General features: G+C 35.0%; 1 protein-coding gene across 2 annotated transcripts in view; it reads right to left on the minus strand.

Annotated features, from left to right (window-relative positions):
• Window positions 1-969: 969 nt before the first annotated feature.
• The window catches only part of FAM199X (family with sequence similarity 199, X-linked), a 28,393-nt gene continuing 9,336 nt past the window's right edge, over window positions 970-20,026 (minus strand). Inside the window, exons 3-6 of one of the 2 annotated variants that reach the window (XM_019431781.2) lie at window positions 10,912-11,061; window positions 10,360-10,521; window positions 7,901-8,038; window positions 970-6,485 (exon numbers count right to left, since the gene is read on the minus strand). In XM_019431781.2, the coding sequence (XP_019287326.1) occupies window positions 6,315-6,485; window positions 7,901-8,038; window positions 10,360-10,521; window positions 10,912-11,061 (621 nt within the window). In that variant the 3' untranslated portion in view covers window positions 970-6,314. Of the gene's footprint in view, window positions 6,486-7,771; window positions 8,039-10,359; window positions 10,522-10,911; window positions 11,062-20,026 lie in introns of both variants that reach the window. The other variant, XM_019431780.2, reaches the window with a different exon arrangement.

Consider the following 20,026-nt stretch of genomic DNA (forward strand, 5'->3'; position numbering starts at 1 on the left):
TAAACCATCAAATCTCTAGACTGTACTGTCCAGTATAACTTCCCATGATAGTAAAGATGTTCTGTACACTGGAGTTACCAACACAGTAGTCTTTTGCCATACGTGGTTAGTGGACACTTGAAGTGTTGCTAATGGGACCAAGGAACTAAATTTTATTTAATTTATTTAAATAGCCACATATGGATAGTGGTTATAATGGACAGTACAGTTCTAAAGTATCTAAGAAAAACACACACACACACACACACACGTTTCACTTAATATCTAACTCACATTTATTAAAAATTGAAGATTACATAAAAGCGTTAGATTTGCTTTATTAAACAAGCTCAATTAACTTACCTTTCACTAACAAATGAAAGTAATATCACAAAAGGGATTTTGAAAATGAGGTGGATTCCAACCTCTGAAATTAAAAACGAAAGAAAAGCAGCTAAGAGATTTTCCAAAGGAGAGCAAACACAGACCTCCCTCTAGTGGCAAGAGATAAAGTTGCTGCTGAAAGTTGAATTGCTTCTGAAACTATGTAAAACTGCTCAGACATTTCTTTCATATAATTATAACATAAAAAGTTTCTAGATTAATATATAAGGAAAATAAATCTGATTTTCTATAAACAAAATTTAGACCTAATTTTCAACTTACTATGATTACTAATCTCCCTAGAAATCTTATCTCCCCAGAAAAAAAAAAATGATTTGTCAATGACATTTGGGAAATTGGGGCTTTAACAAAACAAGTTTAACCAAACTGTGAGCAAAAGAGAGGAGACCTAATTTTCTCTGTTGATAAATGTTCTGGGATGTAATATGTAAAGGAGTAGATTCAGAAGTATAAAGTAGTAAGTAAGAAGGAGTGGGTTTTGTAGAAACCCATGGTACATCAAAAGAAACAATTAAAATGCTACAAGAGTTTTCAATAGCCAAAACAACACTGTTCAGTCTGATATTCAGCTTCAAAAGACAGGTCTGCCACATTGCCAGTTTTAATTACAACCATACATACACATTTAGAATTAACTACAGAACCACTACTTTCAAGTACAAGAAGGAACTCAAAATAGAAACAACTTGTGTTACAGCTATTGCTTTTCCCCTACAGCTTCAGGAAAAACAGCTTTTATATACACTGCAGTAAGTACAGAATGTACAGAGACAGTTATATATACAAAAGTGCATTAATATAGTAATACATTTAGCAGAAATACAGGACAAAAATCCTGGTTAACAATCTGAAGTGTTACAGTATTGAAGACTACTTGAAGAATCTCCAAACCAGTCAACTTCCTACTTGCTTTGGTTATGATATTGATGCTACATAACTAACCTTTGAAACTAAAAAAAAAAAGTGAAAATTTTAAACATTTGTGAAGTGTTTTACATATATTTGTGTTTAGCTTTTTTAATAGCTTTTGACAACAGTCCAATTAAACTCCCAACACAAAGATTTAGAATGGATAATACTTATACCCAAATTAGAGTAGTCAAAGAGGAAATTAAATTGATTCACTACAGGAACAGACATAGTCTGCTTCATTCCTAAAAGCCTCAGCTAGATAACCTAACTCCAAAGTCTAAACTTAAATCCAATTGGTCAGCTACTATTGAAGAGCAAGCAGCTCCAGAAAACAAGCCATGGCTTCAGGCCACTGTTCATTAGAACAATCCAGAGTAGGTAAGTGTTAACATGTCATTTATACATATTAATTCTACAACTACCTTTAAAATGCGTATGTATGATTAGAGCAATTCTCTTTTCTACCCATATCCCTCACCACAAAAAAAAAAGAACACAGATTTCCACAGGTTCCATTGACCACAAAGATGTAACAAACTTGACAATAAAGGAAAAATACTGTATTCTGAAATAAGACAAGAACAAACCCATTTTTCAGAGTTCAGTATGAATGTCAAATTAAAAATTAACTTAGCATCATGTGATCTAGGTTAAAATATTAATAACCTGAATTGAAAATATAAACTGTGAGAGGGGCTCAAAATAATTTTAATATTAGAGAAAATGTGAAAATAAAATTTTAGTGAGTCAACTGAGATCTGAAGCTATAGCATGCAACTTCTGTACCCTATTAATTGCCAGTTAATTAGAGAAATTTTTAGAGTTCCTTCTAAGCCTTTGGAAAAAGTAAATTATTTTCCAAAGAAATGAGAATTAAGCTAAAATTCTAAGGAGCTATGTTCTAGATACTATGCTGACAGAAATGTCTAGGTCTAAATATTTCTCTCTCACCCACTCAGCATAATTTCATTGTAAAGATAGAATTTATCTTACTTTGTCAGACTTAAAACGAATCCAAAGTTACCACAGTACATGTGTATACAGATACTTATTTTCTAACTAATAGTCCTTTTAAGGATTAGATTTATCTCTAAGTTCAGACATGTTCAATGTCAGTGTGCTCAATATCAATACTATATTTGAATGCAACTGGGAATTTTCCCATCAACTGTCTCAAATTATATACTGACTTTAACTAACTTCTCCCATTCTAAGCAAACATTTTCTTGAGCTAAAAAGTAATTTGTTAAAGGGGAGGGGAGTGTTCCAGCTATTACAGAAATGAATGCAAAGAATGCCTAAAGTAATGAGAGAGTCAAGTTGTTCTATAATCTATGTTCTTGAACTACTTTTGCCTTTAAAATGATCTTCCCAGATACTAAGAATTATCTGGTTTTAAAAAAGCATTCTGGCTTATGACCTTTTTCATGGGAAAAAATGAGAGAATACATTAAGCTATACTTCAGATAACTTTCAGTGTCCTTCAATGACCTAGCTGGGCCAAAAATAATGTTATAGAAATGAAATTTAAGACCTGAAAGGTTCTTGTTTTATTACACACTCTATCACCATTGATTAATCAGATTTAATTTAATGTTTTTGCTTACTGATATCCAATAGTATGGACATTTTATAAAACAAATTATATTTTTAGATTACTTTTGAGATTGAAAAAGCTTGATATTGAGAAAAAGTACAGAGTTAACCTTTAAGGCACATGAGGTTATAAATTAAGCCATGAACAAAAATCTCTGCTAAGGAATCTGGAAACAAGACTTCTATATTTGTCATATACTAACATTTTTGGCTTAAATATGAAGACATTTCATTAATTTCACAATTTTTAAAGCTCACCAGAATCTGGATACCTTTATACAGAAGTTTCTTGGAATTTCTCCTTTAAGTGGCAATTAGCACTTTTAAGGAGCTAAATAAATGAGATGTCTGTTCAATCTGTAGAGTCATTAAATTACAAGTCAGTTTCTGGGATTAATTCAGCAATATCTGGTCAACCCAAAGGGCTGAGGAAATGGACAAAACTGCCACAGCCTAACAAAAAAGTGAGACAAGTCTCATGAAAAAAAGTGCTATTTTATTGTAAGTTGTTAGGGCAGAATGAATTAGCCCTTTAAATTCCACTAAACATTATACTACATTGCCTTACTTTGATTCAGTTGCAAAACTATAGAAAAAGATATGCCATTTTGTTTAATTCAAGGTCCATACTTTGAAAAGCTGTGCTGGGGTCTCATAGACTTGTACAAAAACTCTTTTTTTTCTTCCAGTTTTATTGAGGTACAATTAACATACATACAAGGTCTCTAATAAAATGTTTTTGAAAAAGTTGAGGGGACTTTATCATGCCCTAAGTTAACAAAGGTTATGTTTAAAGGGGAGACACTTATTTACTCCAGTGTCAATTCTCTACAGATGACACTGACACTAGAGCAAATAAGTCTCACATTTTTATTAATTTGTTAGTTTGGATTTATAAACAGGAAAAATGCTCAGTTGGATTTGTCTTAAACTCAGAGATATGTCAGACTGAATAAATTATGACTTATTCCAGGGAAGAAATAATTCAAACTTGAATTATCTACATGAGACATTAAAACAGAAAAAAAATACAGTACAGCATGTTAACAAAAACAAGAACTTTTTTATCTTTTTATGCTGTTTTTTTTGGGGGGGGGAGAAGATGGAGAGAGATTTTGTAATCTCCCTCTTCCACATCACAAGCAAGCCAACTTGTTTTATTTTTTTTCCCTTCAATCAGAAGAATTATTTTCAGTCTCCTTCAAACCAACTTTATAGGCAATCTCTAGTTTATAGTACTGTAAAGACATGACATCCAAATTTACGCAAAATCTCATGGCATACTTTACTATAAACATTCAAATCTTTATAAACTTTTAAAACTGGCTTTGTGGTGCTTTGGTAAACTTGTTTAATAGTGACTTAAGTTAAATCTAAGGTAATAAGACTATGTAATTGTTGGGAGAGTGAAAAAAATGGTCGTATTATATCATGACCCTGTTAGGATTTTCTTTTACTGGTCATTGTCAATTGTTTCCAAACAGATAAATGTTGCTCTATGGTCTCCAGAAGTGGCCTACTTTCCTGGGAAGAATAGGGAGAGAACAGACAAGTCATTCTCTGGAATTTTGCTTTTGCTAAGAGCAGGCAGAGAATTCAGCTGCATTTGCTCTTCTCTCCATTTACTCTTCCTAGACTTGGAAGGAAGACACAATGAGGTTGACCCTTTCCACCTTCCTCAAAGTATTCTGAGGTCTATCCCTAAGCTCTTTTTGGGCCCTCTAAACAAGTTAGGAGCATCAAAGAAAGGGTAAGAGGAAAGTCAAAGGAGTACTCCAACTGAAAACCATATACATATACTTTTATATTTTAGCAAAATTTAAAGTATGAACTTAGTAGTCTTCAAAATCTTAAAACCATACCACAGACCTCAGCAAAGCTGCAATACATCAATTTTTATCCTCAGTTTCAATTCTTTAACCTTCAAGGAACTAGAGTAAAATCAAAATTTCAAAACACATGATTGTAAGCAAAGGTTAAAAGCCTTTATATCAACTGAGAATTAAAAATTTAAGTCATTAATCGTTTTCTTAATGAGCCACTTGATATGATAGTTTAAAAAAGTAAAGATCCTATCACATAACCTCTGACTCTAGAGTTTAAAAAAATATTGATTACAGTTCCTCCTACAGAATCATGATTACCTCCCAAAAGTTATCCACAATAAAAATTATGAAAGTCAGAAAGCAGCTTGATTGTCAGTAGTATCAGTTTCCATCTTCTTTAACCCATGTGAATGTTTAAAGACATGTGGTAGAAGAAAAGAAATAATACTACTTCTAATGTTCATGATAACAAACTCTCCATGAAAACATTTATAGAAAACCCATGATTTCACATCTAAAATTAGACTTCTATCAGTAGCCAACAAACGAAGGTTTTTTTTTCTATATCACACTGCTCCGTGTATTTCTAGCGATTTATAGAGAAGTTTAGAACTGTAAGGGTTTTCTTTAGTTAACTTTGAACATTAGCCTGTTCACATGCCAGAAGCTGTTATACCAAATATTTAAAAATTAGAGTAGTGCTGGAAAAAAAAAGTGACTTTCAAAAAGAACTTGAGACAGTTTCACAGACTAAAATTTCAGAAAGCCATGGAAAAGCAGAATTGGCTGTTTTGCTTAATTGCCTTCTCTATTTGAATATTAATCTATATAGCATCAAGTCTGAAGTTCAACTACTACTAACATTATTTCCTCAGTAGTCATCACTTACAGAAAGGATTCTGAATTTACACAAAGTGAAAAACAGAAACAAACCTAACAGGAAAGACATTAGGGCCTATTTTTACACCTTTGAGTTAATAATAAATGAAAACAAAACTAAACCTAATGAAGGCACTATTATAAACAGCAATCTACACCCCACACCCACAACCTCAAAACAAGATTTCCACTAGGAATTGAGACTTATGCTATGGCCCTTATAAAAAGCAAACTAAAAAATTGTAACATTAAGAAGGAAAACTGAATTATGATCCGGACATATGTACCTATACTGACATAATAAGCTACTTGTCAGCAGTACCTTGAAATCTTCTAAACTGTAAAAGTACTAGTTCTTGAAAAAGCCTACTTAGCCACCCTAAAGTCTAAATAGTGAAAACATTTACTAAATTAGTGATTCTTAAAAGTAGAGCGTGCAGCAGAAGAACCTGGTGCTTGTTAAACACAATGCTGGGCCCCTCACCCAGAGTTTATGATTCACTGCATCTGGGATGGAGCCTGGTAGTATGCCTTTCTAACAACTTCTCAGGTGATGCTGAGGCTGCTGGTCTAGGGACCACCTGCTGAGAACCACTGGCCTAAATTATCAATGGTATATCAGCACAGCCCTAACCAAAAGTTTGGTCAAGATGCATGTAAACAAATAAAAGGAGAATACTTTAATGCTTAGAAAGAATGCTGAAAAATTCACCCTTATTACATCAAAACATCTACATCTGCTTCATGGTCTTCCTCAGTCACTTTCAAGGACAGCACTTCTTCATTGAGGAAGAGCCCACTGAGCCTCTCCTTCCGAGCCTGCCTCTGCTCTTTCAGCTGCCTCTTGCGTAAGGCCTTCTGCTGTAACTTCCGCTGCTTGGATCGCTTCTGCCAAAATAAAAATTTCTCAATCAGTAAGGTTCAGTTTTGCCATATCCACCCCAGAGTATTTTATGGATCAAATTCTGTATTTTCAGAATTCTTAGAGATGTTCAAATTCCTCTGCAGTATGATCCTGGTTCCAGTAAGTGAGCCACTGGCTTAGACTTGAAAATGATTCTTCAAGATTCTATTTTTATGGTATTTGTCCAGTGAATCTTAGGAAGGGTGGACATCTGATCATTTTGACTAGTTACAGATAATCAATCATTTCAAAGCCTTTTTTTTTTTTTTTACCAAATTAAGGTACACTGGTGTCACTGCGGAGTGAATACACAGTGAACAATACTAAATATAAATGTAGAGAACACTGCGAAAATCTCTAATGTTTATGCTTTTAAGGTGTCTTTCATCTGAAAGCACTAGCAATTTTACAACAGCTGGGAAAGAATCATGTCTTTTTCATATTAGGCAAATACCATCTTAAAAACCCATTAGAAACCCAGTGGGTACTCTATTCCTTGTCACTGGTGAAGTGATGCAAAAAAGGAATGACCACATATCCAGAAGAATCCCCTGGCAACCAACAAAGCTGGCTATGTTTCTGCTACTTTGGTAAAAGCCAGGGAAGGAATCACTGTGTATCTTCTAGTCACCACTGGGTTACCAAAGAGTTACAGAGATACTCTTACCATTGTTAAGTTGGCTCCAAACTGTACCCACTGCAAGGAACTGAACTCCCCTCACTATCACAAAACCATTCTATATGCACTAATACCTCCCTATTTTTTACATGACCAATAATATTACCAAGAATTTCTCAACTGTGAATAGGCAGAAGTTAGAGAAGGTGTTATTACATTTTTAAAAGATCTAAGAACAAACACTCAAAGTTAACAGAACATTTCACACACACACACACAAGACATGCAGAACATTCTTAGGAGCTAATAGACAGCAACATCAGCAACATAGTGAGATCTGCTCAGTAGTGACTTGCAGTCAATATTGCAATCTTGAGACTCACTCACTATTTCCATCAATTTATCTTACTTAAAAACAGACACAAAAATCAGATAAAATTGAATGTGATATGGTTGTGGGTCAAAACGGTATTTCAAAGTACTCAGCCTAAAAGGCTTTACTCAACAGCAGAGTAGCCTGCTTGTTCAATTAAAGCCAAAATCCACCGGCATCTAGAGAGCAAGATAATTTTAACTCTTCAAGAAATTTATATGAAGGAGTACTAATATTAATATTGAAAGGTAAAGTTTTGTATTGATTAGACATTTTACTTTTGAATCCCGAATCCGCTCTGCTGCACTTGCAGACAAGTTGCTGTCACTGTGTGCTCGACTCATGTTGGCACTGGAGTTTGAAGCAGAGTTTCCAACACTGGACCCACTGCTGCTTGCAGAACTGACCATGCTGGCACTGCTGCTGCTGGCGCTGGCGCTGGCACCGCTCACTCCACTGGTGCTCGCACAACTAAAGTTGCTTCTCTTCCAGGCCTCTCTTGCAGGCCGTTGGCGAGGGCTATGCTCCTTGATATAGTTTCTGACCTTGGAACACACAGACAAAATCTGGTTAGTGTTCCTTGACATTCTCCCTCAAAATACTGGAGAAAAGAAGAATACTGTACATAAAGTAAAAGATTATCCAAAGTGCTACAGATGTACTCCTCATCAAGGAAATGCAAGTCAAAACTACAAGGAGATGTCACCTCACCCCTGTCAAAACGGCTAAAATCAACAACATAAGAAACAACAAGTGTTGGTGAGGATGTGGAGAAAGGTAAACCCTCCTGTACTCTTTATGGGATTGCAAACTGGTGCAGCCACTGTGGAAAACAGTATGGAAGGTCCCCCCAAAATTAAAAATAGAACTGTCCCATGATCCAGCAATTGCAGTACTAGGTACTTACCCAAAGAATACAAAACTACTAATTCAAAGGGATACAATGCACCCCAATGTTTACTGCAGCATTGTCTACAACAGCCAAATTATGGAAACAGCCCTAATGTCCACTGACTGATGAATGGATAAATATGATATGGTATGTGTACACACACACACACACACACACACACACACACACACACACACACAGGAATATTACTGGGCCATAAAAAAGAATGAAATCTTGCTATGTGCAACATGGATGGAGCTAGAGAGTATTATGCTAAGCAAAACAAGTCAGTCAGAGAAAGACAAATACCATATGATTTTACTCATATGTGGAACTTAAAAAACAAAGGCTAAGGGAAAAAGAGGCAAACCAAGAAATAGACTCTAAACCATAGAGAACAACCTGATGGCTACCAGAGGGGAGTGGGGTGGGGGGATGGGTTAAACAGGTGATGGGGATTACGGATTGCACTTGTTATGATGAGCACTGGGTGTTGTATGTAAGTATTGAATTACTAAATTGTACACCTGAAATTAGTATTTCACCTGAAGTTAGTATGTTAGCTAGAATTTAAATAAAAACTTTATAAAAAAAGATTGGATTGGATCCTGGGATAAAACAAGGTATTAGTAGAAAAACTGGTGTAACCTGAATACAGTCTGTAGATTATTTAATAATACTGTAACTATGTTCATTTCTTGCTTTTGATGAGTATACCAGAAAAAAAAACCTTGGAACTAGATGCTTAACAAATAGAAAGTGAAAGACAGTAATTATGAAGAAATAAAATTAACATTTATTGAATAATGATTTATGAACTTGGATTGTAATCCAGGTTGATTTGTTTGACTCTTTCTTGAGTTGTAGGCTCTATAAAGACAACGATCATTTGTTAAAGTGTTTTTTATCCTATAACTTAATACATGATAGACACTTAATATTGTTAGATAAATAAATCAAATAAAAAAGTGCTACAGATGTACATAAGTAGAATATAAGGACAAAAGAAATTTCTCAATGTAGAAACAAGTACCAGAAAAATTGACAATGTCAAAATCGTAGAATATTGATCACTGAGCTATATTTTAAAAACATATAATATAATCAGTCAATGGAAGGCTACTGGCCTCCAGAATTTAGGATTATAAGAAAATAACACTCAGAGAAATTAACAATAAAATAGATCAGATTAGGCATGTTTTAAAGATCTCCACTTAATATGATTTAAGTTGCTGAATATATTGAAGATTAGGGTGTTTCCTAAATCTTAGCTAGGGGCCCATGGTACCTGTCTTCAAATGCAAGGCATCAATTTCAACACTAATGAAAAATGAGCTGGAATATAGAAAATAATAATATGTCTGTTGAGAGAAATGAAATAAAAAATTTTTGTAAGTAATGATAAATGCAAAAAAAAATTCTTTAAAAAATGAAAGTAGAACGTAAGTATTCATTCAGCTATGTACCAGAGAAAAATAGAGCAGTAAAGGCTATATTTAGAAGATGCCAGAAATGCATATTTCAGAATAGCAGAAGGAAATTTACGTTTTACCCTAGCCAGGATCAATTACTTCACAGGACTACTCAAATCCCTCAACTCAGATGTTCACTGAAGTATAGACAGCCCTCAATAATCAGTATTCTGATTCTGTCAATCGTTCTTTTTTAAGTTGAATTAGAAGAAGCAAATAGCATAACCACCCCTTAAGTGGTGAAATCAAGTTTCAAAGCCTACACAACTAAACAGCAGTTTCTAGATCCACATGAACCCAGAAAGGTACTGCCAGGTGAGATGTACCTAAAACCTTACAACCATGTGCTCTCAAATACTGCCATCATTTTTTCTAATATTACATTTCACAGCAGTGATCTGGACCTTAATTATTTGTGTATTTTAACATGATTATTCCAGTCTACATGTTATAAAATAACAGTTTTCTTAATACTTGTATAATCTGTATTTTCTTTACATACCTGCTTCAGTTTTTCATCTGTGAGACAGTTAAGTTCAATAATAAACTCACTGTCTGTAGGGGAGATTTGAGCAGAAGGATCAATTATTTTAATAATATCAAGTTGCTCCCGAAGACCCATCTCCGTACTGACTTTACGACTCAAATACTCAATATATTCCACCTATATGATAAAAAATTATAATAAACATCAATGTCAAAACCTGATATTTTAGTGTTTCATTTATAACGTGTTTCAAATATCAAAAGCACTTAAATATTTTATTTGTTCCCTGCAAAACAGTTAAAACTCAAATTCAGATTTTACTAAGCAATCCACATTTACCCAGTAACTTTAAATAGGCAATACACTGAATTTCACATATTCTCTACATATATGCTTTCAATTAAGAATGTTAAGATCCTGGGATGCCTGGGTGGTGCAGTCAGCTAAGCATCTGACTCTTGATCTCAGCTCAGGTCGTGATCCTGGGGTCGTTGAGTTCAAGCCCCACACTGGGCTCTGTGTTGGGTGTGAAGCCTACTTTATATAAAGAAATGTCAAGATCCCTACCTGCTCATCATTTGTCATTGCACTCCAAGGAAGTTCATCTAAATTCTGGTGCTTGTTTTTCTTTTTAGGAAGCAGGCAAGGTGAACTCGGAATACTGGGTATGACATCAGAAAGTACATCACTCCCACTGGCAATGTCACTGCCCGGTAACTATAAAAATAAGAAGGGGGTAGGAAAAGCAAAATTTTTCAAAAATACATTTTAAATATTACAACGCACTTCATACTGATTAAAAATTATTTTTTAATGACAAATACAGAATGAGAAGACATTACTTCTGATCCCTCCAATATTACACAAAGCAGCAACATCAACATATTCTTTGTAGATAGTAACTTATTCAATGAAAGATATTTTCCAAAAGTTTAAAATCATAATCAAGACTTGTTAATAACTGCTAATTTAAGAGTCAATCATCATTAGGGTTTTTAATTCACAATGTGAATGTAGGCTAGGGCACACACAGCATGATGAATAAGTAACACTGGTCTCCATCTCAGGAGACTTGAGTGATCTGCTACTACCTGGCTCTTTGCCCAACACTATGCTAGACATACTGCCAATATGAAGACAGATAAGCCATGGTCCTTGTGCTCAAGTCAGTATTAATAACCTCAAGGCAATTAAAAGTATTTAAAATATGCTGTTAATATGTAACAAAACATTTTAAAGATCAGAAGTATTATAAAAGAAAAATCAGAAAAAATGTTGAGACAATGTGTAGACAAAGGAGAAAAGCAAGCAAGCCTAATACACAGAAAATTAGTTTGAAGTGAGATGAACACCAGAATTATGTGTTATAATTTTATACTGCCTGTTAAAAGCCAGTTAGAATGGATTTAATTTTTTACCAGCTTTATTGAATTATAAGTGATACAAAGAACTGTACATAACTAATATAGACAATTTGAGGACTTTGGACATATGTATATACCCATGAAACCATCACCACAATCAAGGTAATAGATCTATCACCTTCAAAAGTCAAAATGGATTTAATTTTAAATAAATGTGTTTAGGGGCACTTGGCTGGCTTAGTCAGAGGAGCATGTGACTCTTGATCTTGGGGTCACGAGTTTGAGCCCCATGTTGCATGTAAAGATTACTTAAATAAATAAACTTCTAAAAATAAATAAATAAATAAAGGGATGTATGGGTGGCTCAGTCGGTTGAGCATCTGACTCTGATTTTGGCTCAGGTCATGATCTCAGGATTGTGGGATCGAGCCCCCACACTGGGCTCCATGCTGAGCATGGAGCCTGCTTAAAATTCTTTCTCTCTCTCCCTCTACCCCTCTCCCAAGCTCACACTTATGTGCTCTCTCTCTCTTGCTCTCTCTCTCGAAAATAAGTAAGTTTAAGTCATTCATCAAAAAGATAATTTCTTCTACAAGGAATACGTAGCTTTCAAAGACAATGGTTTCATTTTTACAAGGTACAAAATAACACCTTTTGGTTGTTGTTGTCCTTTGCAATGATATATGAACTCTGGATGATAACTAGGCTTTTGAAGTTACCAAAAGGGAAAAGCTAGTTTAGCCATGAAGATTACTGCAATCACACACATTTGGCCTCCTACTGCACCCATAGCACTCTGATAAGTACCGAGGACTCAAAGAATTTTTTTGTCATGGTCCTTACACTAAAACTTTATTCTCCACTGGGGAAGAGAATATAATAACACAAACATACAATTATACAAAATATCAAATGACAAATGCTAGGTATGAAATGACAGATCATCAGTGGAAATATCTAGCAGTGAGTTAAAGCTACAAGATTAAAGCTTGGGAGAGCTACAAGAGGGCAGGCACAGGGAGTGAGATGCATAGAATAACCTAATGAAGACACAAATATGGGGTTGAGATCACTATGCAAAGTGACCATAAGGCTTAGAATGAAATTATCTAAGCTACTATTGTCAAAAAAACACATTTTCACTTTAACAGTTGCTGATGAATCCAAGTGCATAAATGACTACCAACAATTTGTATGACTTCCATTAAAAACTCATTAATTGGGATGCCTGGGTGGCTTAGTCAGTTGACCATTCAACTTCGGTTCAGGTCATGATCTCAGTTTGTGAGTTCAAGCCCCATATCAGGCTCTGCACTGACACCGCAGAGCATGCTTCGGATCCTCTGTCTCCCTCTCTCTCTGCCCCTCCCACCCTCAGGCACGCATGCTCTCTTTCTCTGAAAAATAAACATTAAAAGCCCTCATTAATTAACACTGCTTGACTTGTTCATTCACCTTTAGCCCTGATGTTATCTAGTCAATGTCATGAAAGAATAACTGCTGAATGCACACATGAAGGCCATCTTTCAGCCTTTAATGTCAAAAAAGAAAATGTTTTGGGGCTTCTGGGTGGCCCAATCAGTTAAGTGTCCAACTCTTGATTTTGGCTCAGGTCACGATCCCACAGTTAATTGAGATTGAGTCCCGCGTCAGGCTCTGTGCTGACAGCACAAAGGGATATTCTCTCTCATTCTCTCTCTCTCTCTCTCTCTCTCTCTCTCTGTCCCTTCCCCACTGGTAAATGCTGTCTTTCCCTAAATAAATAAACATTTAAAAAAGAAAATATCCTGCTATTTTCCCTTTGAAAGAGTTCAAATCACAATACTACTACATAAAAGATCTCCCTGGGGTTTCTAAAACAAAAAGAAACAGTCCTTATCATATGAAAGCCTTCCCTTACTTCAAGCTCCTTTGATAAACTAGGTAAAGGAACTAACAAAATATGTATACCCTCAAAATTTAAGAAGAATTTTCATCTAAATCTTTAGCGAACTTCTGCTAGGTAGTAGACTATATGTTAAACACTTAAATTTGTGCCTTTAGTACTGTTTATGTGTTTGTTTGCAGGGGGGCTGTAAAAAAAGGCAACTAATGGTTCTTTGGCATTTTTTTTTTGTCAGGGAGAAGTAAACAGATGCCAAAGTTCAAATCCCGGCTATAACTGCTCACTAGCCATGTGATCTTGTAGAGGTTAGTTCTCTTCTTAGAGCCCCAGAGTTATGATTAAGGCCACCCATCTCAAAAGACTGCTAAGAAATTCAAATGAGGTAATAAGCCTGGCACATGGCAATACTCCATACACAGATGTGTTTTCCTTTTTCCATTTCTTGCCACGGTTTTGTACCCTTTGAAAAGGACAAGAAGCCATCACAGAATGACACCTGTTGCTAAAGTGGGTGAAGTTTCACAAGGTAGTCTCAGAATGGCAGAATGGGGAAAAGGAGAAGGCATTCAGGTAAGGAGAATAACCTGGTAAATACACAAATTTAAAAAAAAAAGGATGAGATTAATGAGACCAATATAATTAAAACAGAAAATCAGTGCTACGGATTTGAAAGGTCAACGGATGAACAAGCTGTTATATGATACAGAGAAGTAGGCCAGTAACATTTTCTAAGTAGAAGTAACTTGATGTAACTGGTCTTGAGGGAAGATGAGCTAAAAAGCAATATGGGGATAAATTAGAGTGATAAAAGAATGGAATTACACAGGAAGTTCTTATTTGATCTACACTTGGACTAAGATTAACAAAAATGCAAAGAAAATGGGAATAAATAGGGAAAATACAAAACAATTTACAGGACTGTTTTTTTAAGATTTTATTTTTAAGTAATCTCTACACCCAATGTGGGGCTCCAACTTACAACCCTGAGATCAAGAGTCGCATGCTCTAACGACTGAGCCAGCCAGGTGCCCCTACAAGGCTCTTTGATAACTGAATGGATAAGAGATGACCATTTGTTGAAACCAGAAGAAAACTGGCCACATTTCAGTCATACAACCAACCCATCCAGGGTATGCACTTGATGACTTCCAACTTTTATAGCAAGAGACCTGAAGCAATGTTACAGATCTTCCACTACAACACCCTCATTTTACAAATAAGGAAAAATGATGTCTAGGGAGGGTCACACGGCTAGCGGCGGTATCCAAAGTAGGACAAAAGTCCAGTGCTTTCAACTATGCCCAACCGTCCTGCCTTGCAGAGAGTTTGGAATGAGAGAAGAATGCAATTTCGGATATGGAGAGTTTGTACTGATAATGAAAGAAGCAAGTACAAATGTCCTTCGAAATGATAATAGTTTTTATTCACTACACCATAAGACATGTCACAAAGTGGAGTCTATTTTTTTCCCATGGAAACACTGTAATTGGAAGTTACATTACTGACCAAGGAATCAGCATCAAATAACAGGTACATTAAATAATAAGGTCATCCAAGTGGAAATGTCAAGTAGTCAATTGGAGATATGGGATTAGAGCTGTAGATGTACATCAGAATTAACTGTGTGGGCTCCTGTATATTTATCAGACCATTCTTTTTCCATTTTATAACTGATAATATATTTCAAGCTAAAAATGTTTAATAATTCTTATTCCATATTTTTCATGGACAACAGCATTTAATATATTTATATTATAATCAGTAATTGTGACAAGGAGACAGAATTAAATCAAACCTCTGCCAAATTTTTTGCAGTATGCAGCAAAATTTTATGAGTAAGCTCATTTCTGTAACAGTCGATGTGTAATTTCAAATTGTACCTTTAGGTTTCAAGTGTGACAGCTGAATTACTCACTCTAAATTTTCTATGGTTCCCTGCTCAACAGTAAAATAATTTTTCAAGCTCTAAGACTAGTCAAATATATCTTTAATGACAAAAGGACTGCAAGCAAAGAAAACTGTCAGCAAAGCAAAATGTTTTGATGCTACTTCATTCTAGGCTTAAAATCCTGCCTTATCAAGTAGTTAGTATTTCTCGTCCCAAAGAATCTATGAATCCTTTATATTTACTTTGGTAGTAATTGAAACATCTGTTAAAAAGAAAGATTTAAACAGATATGGTTTTTAATTACAACAAAGGTAATATGAATTTTTAAATTACAGTCAACAATTTCTAGCCTATATTAATCCTAACATATAATTTGTAATCGTCTTCCATAATTGGATAAATTATTGCAATCATCTTCTTGGATAATGTACTGCTAATCATTACGTGGTCCCACAAAGAGCACTTTTTCTTAATCTGAAGATCTAATTGGCTTTATTAACCCATTCATGAATCAGGCAGCATCTCATATAGCAAATAAAGAGATTATCCACAAAGCTAAACAAACAAAAAGTTTTTTAACTGCAGAGAGAGGGCCTTAAAAAAAGGAATTTATTAACAAGGAATGCATTGTTTGGCAAGGTTGCTGTCCTCCTAAGGAGAGCGGAAGAATTCTATCAGTAAATTTCCTAGTACTGACCAAGACATCCCATATTGACTACTTAAAGGTTACATTCCCAGGACGTTGAAACTGCAGTTAGGTTAGGTATTAAGTCTTGGTTTGCCAGACTTGGCCTAAGTGACACCATATTGGGCCTGTAGTTTTCTTTTTAACAGATTTCAACTGATATTTATTGAGTATGTCTTATGAGTTTGGTGCATTGTATGCCCTGGCAGGCAGCCAGAGAGAGCATTTTAAGCCTTTCAGAATAGTACTTAAAAACAAATACCCATGGTGACAGAGTACTAGCACTCCAGTTTCAGAAGTGGGAAAACACATTACTAAGGCAAGCTTTATTTTTGCTCCAATGTTAGAGTCAGTCATGTACATTAACAGTGAGTGGATGGGGATAGTTTTCCACTCTACTCATGAAATGAATGAAGAAGTCAGCAATTAAAATTAAAAAACGACTACTGTGTTGCAACATTATGGATGGTAAGAACTTTATTTTTTTAATGTTTATTTATTTTAGACACAGAGAGACAGAGTACAAGCAGGGGAGGGGCAGAGAGAGCCAGAGCCAGAGTCTGAAGCAGGCTCCAGGTTCTGAGCTGTCAGCACAGAGCCCGAGGCGGGGCTCAAACCCACGAACCGTGAGATCATGATATTATCTGAAGTGGGACACTTAATCAACCAAGCCACCCAGGAGCCCCTGGATGGTAAGAACTTTAATTCAAATAAAATAATCAGAAAAAATAATTCTCAGAATTATCAGGACTCCATCTGACTATATTTTAAAGAATCCTTGTAGTCTGATATGTATGTATGTATTTAATTTTTAAAAATATAATTTATTGTCAAATTGGCTTCCATATAACACCCAGTGCTCATCCCAACAAGTGCCCTCCTCAATGCCCATCACCCACTTTCCCCTCTCCCCCACACCCCCTCAGCCCTCAGTTTTTCCTCTGTATTTAAGAGTCTCTTGTGGTTTGCCCCCTCCCTCTCTGTTTGTAACTATTTTTTCCCCTTCCCTTCCCCCATGGTCTTCTGTTAAGTTTCTCAAGATCCACATATGAGTGAAAACATGTATCTGTCTTTCTCCGACTGACTTATTTCACTTAGCATAATACCCTCCAGTTCCATCCACGTTGCTGCAAATGGCATGATTTTATTCTTTCTCATTGCCAAGTAGTAGTTTGATTTTAAATACAAAGTGTGCACTTAAAACTGAGGCACAAAATAAAAAGGTACCGACACAAAGATGCTCACTGCTGTGCTATCTAAAACAGAAAAAATTCTGAAATGGATATAAATAGGGGAATGGTTTCACAAACTCTGGCATATCTAGCACCAGGAATATTATAAAGTCATTAAAAGAGTTATAGTGAAGATCATAAAAAAGTTTATATGCTAAATGAAAAAATTTTATTACAATATTTTATCTAGAAGAGAATACTTCCTAACTCATTCCATGAGGCCAAAGCAACACGAAGGTATCACAAAAAAACTACAGACCCATACCCCTTATGAATGCAGACATAAAAATCCTAAACAAAATACTAACAAATGAAATCCAGCAGCATATTAAAAGGAATATATACCATGACCAATTAGGATTTTTTCCAGGAATGCAAAGGTGGGTCAACATACAAAAATCAATGTAGTACATCCTACTAATAGAATGAAGGGAAGAAATTGCATGGTCATCTCAATAAATGCAGTAAAAGCATTTTGACAAAATCTGAATACTCTTTCAAATAAAAACACTCAACAAACTAGGAATAGAAGAGAAATTCCTCAATATGATAAAGAGCATATATGAAAAACCTACAGCTACCATTATGCTCCGTGGTGAAAGACTGAAAGCTTCTCTCTTAAGATCAGAAAAGACAAGGATGCCTATTCTTGCCACTTCTATTCAACACTGCACTGGTGATCTAGCCAGAGCAATTAGGCAAGAGAAAAAAAAGCTATCCAGATTGGAAATGAAGAAGAAAAACTATCTCTATTTATAGATGATAAATAAGATCTTAAACATAAAAACTCTAAAGAATCCACACAGAGAAGAATAATCATTTAAGCTAAAAAAATTAGTTCAGCAAAGTGGTAGGATACACAATCAATATAAACAGTTTTATTTCTATACACCAGCAATGAACAACAAAAAAATGAAATTAAGAAAACAATTCCATTTACAACAGTATCAAAGGAATAAAATATGTAGGAATAAATTGAACCAAAGAAGTACAAGGCTTAGACACTAAAAACTACAACAGATTCAATACAATCCTTATCAAAACTCCAACTGCCCTTTTTGTAGAAATGGATCACTTAATCCTAGAATTCATACGGAATTGCAGAAGGGATCCCCAATAGCCAAAACAGGCTTACTAAAGAAGAACAAAGTAGGAGAACTCATACTTCCTGATTTCAAACCTCACTACAAAGCTAGAGCAATTAAAACTGTGGCACTGGCATAAGGATAGACATATATATATTAATGGAATATAACTGACAGTCCAGAACTAAACCCACATCTATGACCAATTCATTTCCACAAGGGTACCAAGACAATTCAATAAGAAAAGAATATAGTCTTTTCAACAAATGGTGCTGGGACAACTGAATATCTACATGCAAAAGAATGAATTTGGATCCCTATCTTACATCAAAGACCTAAATGTAAAAACTGAAACTCTAAGAAGGAAACAGGTGAAAATCTGCATGACCTTAGATTAAATAATGGTTTTTTAAATATAACATCATAAGCACAGAATTTGAAGAAAAAATAAATTGAACTTTTTTAAAATTAAAAAATTTTGTGTGTCAAAGGACAGCATCAAGTAAAAAGATAACCCACAGGGGCACCTGAGTGGTTCAGTCAGTTGAGCATGGGACTTTCACTTGGGCCATGATCTCATGGTTGGGGAGTTCAGGCCCCACGTTGGGCTCTGCGCTGACAGCATGGAGCCTGCTTGGGATTCTGTCTCCCTCTCTCTATCTCTCTCTCTGCCCCTCCCCGACTTGTCCTTATGTTCTCTCTCTCAAAAATAAATAAACTTTAAAAAATAAAATAAAAATTTAACTTTCAGTGTAGCATTTTTATAACAAGAAAAAACTGAAACCAATCTAAATATCCATTATTAGGGAACAGGTTAAATAAATTATGATATAGGTATCGAAAAGAATGAGATATTAGTTGAAAAAAAGCAAAGGGCCAAACAGTGGCCAACATATGATCCCATTTGTGTGTTTTTAACACTGTGCAAACATACTTGGATCTGCACAAACTCTTAACAGTGGTAACCACAGCAGAGTGGGACTTGGAGACTTATTTTTAACTTCATGCCAGCCTGTTTTCATATTTTAATAAGAAAATGTTTAAAATAAAATAATATTTGATTCCTCTTTTAGAACACAACTTCAAAGTTTTGGATGGCTTTCAAACATAGTAGGCATTCAAGTATCTGTTGAACATAACATTTGCTATATGCAAGGAAAGCTTCTTCAAATGTTACTGTTTTCTACAATCAGAAAATGGATGTGGCAACAACATGATTTACATTTTCTGATAGACTGCACTCATTATACGGCAGAATTTCCAAGCAATTTGTACAAAGCCATTTTACATGGTATATATGCCATAAGAAAAAAAAACTGTAGGACAAAAAACATCTCTACATATGAAGAGAATACAAAATGAGTAATTATATTGTGTTGCTGATAACAGAGCCAAAAATTGTTTTTATGATAATAATGGTTTCAGAGCCGAGATATATAGAACATAACCCTGATGCAAAGATATTGTGCCTATAAGGACACAAAGGCTTTTTACTATAGCAGGAAGAATACATTTGCTTGGATTCATGCATAGAAAAGTACTG

Source organism: Panthera pardus, unplaced genomic scaffold (assembly GCF_024362965.1).
Source record: "Panthera pardus isolate Hobbes unplaced genomic scaffold, ASM2436296v1 HiC_scaffold_27, whole genome shotgun sequence".
Classification (NCBI taxonomy): Eukaryota; Metazoa; Chordata; class Mammalia; order Carnivora; family Felidae; genus Panthera; species Panthera pardus.